Here is a 7,791-nt window from a genome sequence, read left to right as displayed (position 1 = left end):
CCGCCTTCTTAATGCTGTGGAATAGGTGCAGAGGTCGCAGGCCTTGTCTGCAAATTAAAAGCGAGGCATTTACGCAGGGATCGATGCCGACGGCTCAAATTTGGTGCGAGCGATCTGTCGCTTTGGGTTGTACTAGATGCGATTCTCATCACTTGGCTTCCTTCCCTCCCATCTATTTCTCCGTCTGGGTGTGAAATAAACTCGATCCCCACAGTAAGATTCCTAGCAGAGAAGCAATTGGTCCCTATGATTGTATGATCGTTTGAACAGCGAACACAGCACACGTAATAGCAGCTAGGTCTTAGTCCAATATACATGTAACTGTGGCCTTTATATGTACCTCATGACGCAATTATAAAACAAAGGGACAGCCTGACATCTAAGTCGCTCAAATGGAAACCTGAAGACAAAAGGGAGTGCAATAACACGAAGGAATCATCATAAAAATAAGTGAACAGACCTTAGTATATGTTGCCAAAACTGGGCGTAAGTGGCTAAAGCACATGGATCTTGTTGTGTGGGCAATTGCCCACACATGCCCGAGCAAATGACCGATTGTTATGTTAGTATCCCATAGTCATTTGCTTAGCTATCTACTTATCTATAGATTAATGCTCCTCAGCTATTAACTCAATATATATATACCATCCACATGGAATGGTAGTGGAATAACGAAGAGTGTTCAGAATTGAAAGCTAGTGCTCCATTTTCATATCAGTAGCTTTAGAATATGATGCGCGTACCTATGGCCGTGACAGCAGAAGGATTAATAGATAGAAATATTTTGTGATTGAGTGTCGACGGTCCTAAATGCTGTAACAATCACCAGAGCGGTGAGATATTAATCCGATTGCATGAGTGCAACAAGCGTAAACAGGTTGCGCTTCCTTTGACTTGGGCATTGAAAAAATTGATGAAATTAAGTGAAGCCATGTCGAGGAAGGCACGATGGTGAATCCCATAGAAAAATGTACCTTGATTTGGGTGCATGATTTATAGATTTCATTCGGTTATGTGCACTGAAAGCATCATGCGATTTCAGAACCAGATGTACAAGTTGTAAACTAAACGATGTGTCACAGTGAAAGTAGTCTTTGATTGAAAGGAGAAGCAAAGTTCTGATATAGAAAACCAATGTCTTTGATTTAAAGGAAGCCCCGGAACTACGCAAATGACATGAGCCACGAAGGTCTGACCTTTGCCCATTACACGGATCGCCTATAGTGGGTAACGTAAAATTTTAGTTCAGCATGGGCAAGGGAAACAAAGTAAAGAAGCAACAAAAAAAAAAGGAGATAAAACTAAAATATACGAGGAACAAAGGAAGTCATATCAAACAATGTGAGCAAAAAACAGAAAAATATCCATTTGGTGTAGCTTTTACGAGACGATAGAGCCAAAGGTGGGGACTAAGAAAAGTATCTGCTTAATAACAGTTTATATGGCAACATATAGAAAAGGATTATATATATTTAATCTGGATCTGGACGTTATCTCTCTTGAGAGCAGTAAACCCCTTAGATGGTGTTTGATTTTTGTCTCTTGGAACGCTGACGGATGTTCAGTTTGTAGCATCTCTGGAATAGGAATTAGAAACAAATGCAGAACTCATTCTCTCTAGAGAGGAGCAGTAAAAACCGTAGCGGGTGTTTGATTCTTGTCTCTTGGAACAGTAGAAACGGCGTGTTGATAAGTTCCTAGCATCTGAGGGATAGGAGAACAAATGCAGCTTCGAGAAGGGCTGCATTTGACTCGGACGGAAAGGACGATTTCTGAAGCACGTGCAGAGGTCATGAATCTCTTATCAGCTTTGTAGAAGAATCAGATTATTTCTTAGTCCAGAAGCTACATCAGCTTGGTAAGATTTGGTCTTTAAGATCTTCAAACTAAAGGAGGTTTGAGAGTGTAATCACCATGGGCTACATCCGTTCATATAAGCTGAGTCTCAGTAGATTGCAAATCGAGACCAACGTAAAAATTTAATCTTTTACATTGTCAAAATCATAGATTAATATATGAAAACCAAGAGATTGACTGTTCGAAAATCATGATAAAAAAGTAAGTTCCTAGACCCCTTCTTGCATCTTAAAAGTCATACGTCGTCGCTCGCCTCCGATAGCAACTTCCTTCTGTTGTTTGCCAATCACTTGTATCCTGCATGATCCATCTCCTTTATCAGATGATCGTACAAACTTGGAAGTCCTGATGAACAGAACGGTTAGATCACAGGAACACAATCTTTCTATTACCTATTCTTTGTGTCATATCAGCCTCGAAAGAAAAAGATTTAGATCCATCGAAACTGAGATAATGTAAACGATTTGCAGTTGATTCAATCTGAGATTTATTGATCATCGAAGTCGTTTAGTTTACCTCAAACTTCAACTATCAAAATGGAATAAACTATTATCGGATTTATATATGAATCTAAAGCTATAGCAGCAACCTATATGCACATGAATGCCGATTTTGTGGTTACTCGGATTTGGATTCATTCTTAATCACCAATGGTTCTAAATCTAAATGTGAATCCAAATCTGGTTATGCCTATATCCCGTGAACTCGCATACATCCGGAACATAGAGACTCGATAGGTTTCGATGAGTGGTCAAAACCGCCACCTTATCTTTTTCTTTCTGTCTGCAAGGTCTAAAGCTGCTGTCTGATTTAGATGAGAAGTGAAACACCTATCAACTAGAATGCACTGCACTTCAGAAGAATAAGGTGTGCTGAGAACAGAGCTTTCATCTTCCTGCTAACTTGGCTACCTAAGCCAAACTTCTCAAAGCAGAATTTGGACATGCAGAGAATATCATAATGGGTTTTATTATGACCTTGGTGGGTCGAAACTGCGGAGAGAGTCAAACCGGGTGGGATCGGGTCCAAAACAGCCTGACTTGAAATGGGGCCCTTGATCATAAAGCTTCAATCTTTTTTCTTCTCTCTCTGTAACCCAAAAACCTCAATCTCTTCGCTTCCCCAGCCTCTTCCCAAATTTTCTGCTCTTGGTGCTTTCATTTTATGGGCCGTCTAGTCCCTTCTGCCACAAGTCTGCAGCACCAACTCTCACGAGCAGCCCGGCCCCTCTGTTCTAAGATCGGCAAGCCAAATCCTACCACCAAAGTTCTCCCTGAGATCGTTCAAACCGCTACCCTTCCTCCTGCTGCTGCTACTTCTTCCTCCATCAAGAACAAGCCCCTCAAGATTCAAAGACCGACCACCAACAAGATGCAGAGGGGCGCCGAGGAGACGCCTGACAGGGTTCCGCTGTCGGAGGTCGTCGCCGACTGCGTCAAGCGTTGGTTCCAGGACACTCTCCGGGAGGCAAAGTCCGGCGACTCCGCGATGCAGATTCTGGTTGGGCAGATGTATTACAGTGGCTACGGCGTAGCTCGTGACGTGCAGAAGGTAAAGTCGTCGATGTTTTGTTGTGTAATTCTGTTCATTCCGGCATTGTGATGCTTTCTTTCTTCAATTCGCCACTTTTCTCTGAATTGTGGGTCTTCTGATTTTGATCGTGGGCTTTGTTCAGGGACGGGCTTGGCTCACAAAGGCATCAAAGAGTCGGTCGTCTGCGTGGAAAGTCGGTGACAAGCGTCCAGGTGAAACCACCTTCCCATCCGTTTTGTTTCCCCTTTTTTCTTTCTTCTACATTGTTGTTCTGAAAATTCATTGCGAATCCTGAGCATTGCTCCCTTTCTTCAATTTGGTTTTTGAAGGGTATAATGCAAGTGACTCGGATACGGATGAGGAGAATGTCCAAGCAAAGTAGGGTTTGAAGGGATATTTAGACATGGAAAGTAAAGGCCAAAGGTCGACTGACTTAGATTAGTTTCGCAAATCTTTGTATCTGTTTGTGTTATAGCTCAGTGTTCATGTGACTCTTCTGTTGCTGATTATAGATTAGTTGATCTCTCTATGTGTGTTATCGTGCTATTTTTTTGTGCGTCGTTTCCATAAACTCTTTCTTCTTGGAGAGTTTGTATGAACTTCATAGTCTACTACTTATTAAAGAGTAAGCTTTTGCTTTTGTGGGAGGAAATGTTCCTCTAAATTCCTTCCACATTGAACATATTGAGGGTGAGGCTTCAAGAACTTCAAATTAGCATTGGCCTTTGTTGGGTGGGATAGATGGTAATGCCTTTGTCTCTTCATGTGATATGATATGGGAAGGGAATTGATTCCTTAAGCCCATATGGTATAACCATTATTCATGCATCGTGGTAGTCTTGAGGAATATTAATGGGCTTCTAAAAAAATATATATACATGTGTCAATCTTTCTGTGACAATTTCTGTGACAAGGACAGTTGAAAGGACACAGGGGCAGAGTCATCTCTTAAATCACATCAAGGCTCAAAATTTTTGTGATCTCGAGCCTAGGACCTCATGGAAAGGTAATTGGACTCATGTTGGAATAAAACAATTGAAACAAACATCAAAATAGTTTCAGAAATTTATGGTTTCTATTTTCTTTGGATTTACTTTATCTATATGAAGGCACCTGAAATCTGGGTGCTTCAAAGCAGATCAGCTCAAAGAGAGAAAAGATGTGTATGGACACTGGTGGGTAGACAAATTGAAACCTTGAAACTGTGCAGGCATAAATTTTCAGATTCTTGTTCTGCGTTTATTTGAAGCATGTCTTTAATACAGGGGTCCAGATTGAAATTTACGGGCTCTATGTGGGAGAATGGTTTAAGAAGGATTTCTATGGATCCACAAGTTGTAAATCCAGGCACATGAAATAAGGGAAAGTTGCATTTGGATTTCCCATGAGAATCTGGTCACCTTTCACACAACCTTGTCAGGTGAAGGCTAAAAGACAGGTTTTTGCCTGGTTGCTAAGTGGATTGGAGATGTGCATCACATTATTGTGGCAACTTTTCAACCAGCTGAGCTCTAGTTGTGTTGCATAATAGACTTCATGGTTACTCCTAAGTCCGAAGTGTTGATTTTTGTTGGGGTCCCCATTGTTCAATTTTTATTTTTCCAATCTGAACCGACATATCTAACTTGATCTGTGTAGCTTCCGTGAAGCCTAGGTTGTGGGAGTTGTAGTGACAAGGGTACTGGTGAAATTGATATTGATAACCTGTCTGCCCATGAACTGAGAGCTTTTGGTGTTTGCACAAAAAAGTAAGAGCGAACTAAGATTAGTATACAATGCCTGAATGATCTAGCATTGGGTTGAGCTAATGGGAGGAGATGTTGTTGGCTTGGAATAAGCATGTCATGAGCATCTAACTCTAGCTTGCCTAAGGGTTTGCTTGTTTACTACAGAGAGCTAACCATTTTATTGGTGAAATACTGAAGTTTCATATATTTTTAGAAAATTTCTTGGGTTAAGTGTCCAGTTGCAGTTAACATTTTTCATGTATCCAGATAAAGATGGTGTACGGATTTATTAGCAATAATGAATTGCAGCATTCAAGAACAATGGTAGTATTCTTTTTTGGCTATCACAGATTACATCTTGGTACACGTAAGACAGCTGAAATATCTGTCGAGAATACAATGCCATTTACCTGCATAAACATCTCAGCTTTGTAATTGGCTCGAAGTGATAAACTAATCCATGCTCTGAGATGGGTTTAATATATAGAAGTTATATAATTTCATTCAATTTGTCTAAATCTTGACAGTATGACAATCTGCCTTCATCAACCTTATTAAGGCAAATAAAGTATGCTGAAGTTTTATAAGAATAAAAAAGGAGAACTGGGCTTTTGTTATCGTTGTATCTTCATGTAGGTCTCTTAACTCCTTTTTCCCCTTTTTGTAGCCCATCAGTCTGCGCTTTGCTGTACAATTGATGTTGCAGATTTAAAAGACAGAAGTTTGCATTTGTATAAGCTGTAGGTCCTTGTTTCCACTTTCCATATTGGGTCAGCTGATTGACCTTTTATGTGTTCCCTGGTCAGGCATTTCTTTTGGCCATTTAGCATCAATTCTCGTGCATATATTTCTGCTACTCATAAGAGGTTAGTTTGTCTCTTTGCATGTGGAACTGCTTATTATTTATTGAATAGTTCACAAAATCATTCTACCTCCTATAAACTAGCTATGACTCTAGAACTAGCACAGACTTCTTCACCTAATGTATCTGTATGTAAAATGCTTATCAATCATACCATTCTTAGTGATTTCCATGTGTTTTGAATCTTGGTCAGTCGACTTGCTTACTATTTGTTAAACAATCCATTGTACTAAGAAGCTATATCATTTCCCCTTATTAGACAGGCTATGACTATTCTAGAAATGATACATACTTCTTCACCTAATATTCTCTGTGTAAATGTCTAGCAGTCTGCCAGTTCTTAGTGATTTTCCCTGTTTTGTGAAGCTTGTTGTTGGTCCAATCTTCTGTATTATACTCTTAGTTTCCTATGCGGCCATGAGTATTTTAAGATGTTACATGTTGGAGACACACACGACTCGTACACTTTCTTGATTCTAAAAGTAGGCCGTGTCATAGCTTTGAGATTCTACCCTTCATTCTAGGTGAAGAATTTGTAGATCTTCTATTCTATGTCATAACCAACCTGATCTTTGAGCAATCTATGAAGATCTTTAAGAGCTGTTTGGCAACACTTGTACTTGCCTCTTTGATGGACTATCCTCATAAGAGTGAAAATGTGAATCATCTGAGGGGTCTCATTGAACATAGCTTGCCTTATACGAGCTAGATACCTCTGGTTCTTCTCTACGAAATTAATGGCAATGTACTGTTGTAAGTAATTTTCACGAGACAAAACAATCTAAGGCTCCATGATCACTGTACTAGTCATGTAACGTGCACACAGTTCACAAGGGTGGAACAGAAGAGGGGGCATTTTGAGTTCCAGTAGACTAGGTATATACGATTGAGAAGGGTGGGTGCTTGTATTGCGTGCTATAATTGCCTGCATGATCAATTACTCTGTATCTCCCAAAATCCACATCCATTGAAGACATGTGTGGAAGAAGCATTAGTACATAACGTGATTATAATTGGTGACTGCATGGCAATATCATTAGTGGATACATGCTTAAGCTTAACATAATGAATGCATTCGACCAGTTTTCCATTAACATGACAATTGTATCATTTTCATTGAATTTATTTGCAATGCAATTCAAAGTTTTAAAACCGTACAGCACAATAAAACACAATTTCTCCTATCTTGTAAGTTGGTGAACTGCCCAAGTTTCCATGTGGACAGTTTTGTATGGTTTGGACAATGTAGGGTATTAGATGATACTGTCCTTGTACTTCATGGTTTTAGGAAAACTTTCTCAATGTCTCTCACCTATATTCTGATTGCAGCTCTTTTGGATGTTGTGGGAGCAAGTACCGTATCCTCCAAGGAGGAAGTAGTTGGGCATAAGCAACTGGTTGATCATGCCTTTCCACTGGTATTCTCATATTATTGTATTTATGGTTTCTTATATGAATTTTGTTAGAACTAAATAACTTGCTGTTTGGTCATAAGAAAGTCTCAGTATGGTTGCTAATTTAAGGTGCTCTGAGTGAGAAGTGTCCAGGTGTCATCGTTCATGCATGATTAGGGTTGCAGTTCAATGACGTTTGATCGTAGAAACCCATAGATAAGGAAAACAATAAGTTTTTCGGTCCCATGCTTTTTTAACCCAAGAAATAGGGATGCAAGTGGTCCAGATTAAAGTCAGATAACTGAATCTTCTTTGTTACAGCCAAGTGGAACAGGATTGAAGAATAGAACTCAGAATCTTTATTGAACTTTGTGTTCAAACCTCAAGTTTGTATTCGGATATAAATTTTGTTGGCCTT

General features: G+C 39.7%; 1 protein-coding gene across 4 annotated transcripts; it reads left to right on the top strand.

Annotated features, from left to right (window-relative positions):
* The first annotated feature begins 2,934 nt into the window (after nucleotides 1-2,934).
* LOC116262952 (uncharacterized) lies at nucleotides 2,935-7,496 on the top strand. Of its 4 annotated transcripts, none has more exons than XR_004174543.2 (5): nucleotides 2,935-3,408; nucleotides 3,533-3,602; nucleotides 3,720-3,813; nucleotides 5,924-5,983; nucleotides 7,309-7,496. XR_004174543.2 is itself a non-coding variant. In XM_031642499.2 (4 exons), the coding sequence occupies exons 1-3, from the start codon at nucleotides 3,022-3,024 to the stop codon at nucleotides 3,770-3,772; spliced, it is 510 nt and encodes a 169-aa protein (XP_031498359.1). In that variant the 5' UTR covers nucleotides 2,935-3,021; the 3' UTR covers nucleotides 3,773-3,813; nucleotides 7,309-7,496. The 4 variants fall into 4 exon arrangements, 1 of the variants encoding a protein (XP_031498359.1); XR_004174542.2 differs by lacking the exon at nucleotides 5,924-5,983 and adding an exon at nucleotides 5,785-5,857; XR_007574514.1 differs by lacking the exon at nucleotides 5,924-5,983 and adding an exon at nucleotides 5,785-5,857 and having other exon boundaries at nucleotides 3,720-5,441.
* Nucleotides 7,497-7,791: the final 295 nt, after the last annotated feature.

Source organism: Nymphaea colorata, chromosome 10 (assembly GCF_008831285.2).
Source record: "Nymphaea colorata isolate Beijing-Zhang1983 chromosome 10, ASM883128v2, whole genome shotgun sequence".
Lineage (NCBI taxonomy): Eukaryota > Viridiplantae > Streptophyta > Magnoliopsida > Nymphaeales > Nymphaeaceae > Nymphaea > Nymphaea colorata.
Note: the sequence above shows the minus strand (reverse complement) of the source record. Positions and strands in the feature narration are given on the sequence as shown.

Excerpts from the sequence above, each read along its gene's own strand:
- LOC116262952 (XM_031642499.2), top strand. The coding sequence starts at position 3,022 with ATGGGCCGTCTAGTCCCTTCTGCCACAAGTCTGCAGCACCAACTCTCA. Across the intron at positions 3,409-3,532 it reads TAGCTCGTGACGTGCAGAAG|GGACGGGCTTGGCTCACAAA; the intron begins GTAAAGTCGTCG and ends GGCTTTGTTCAG. Across the intron at positions 3,603-3,719 it reads AGTCGGTGACAAGCGTCCAG|GGTATAATGCAAGTGACTCG; the intron begins GTGAAACCACCT and ends TGGTTTTTGAAG.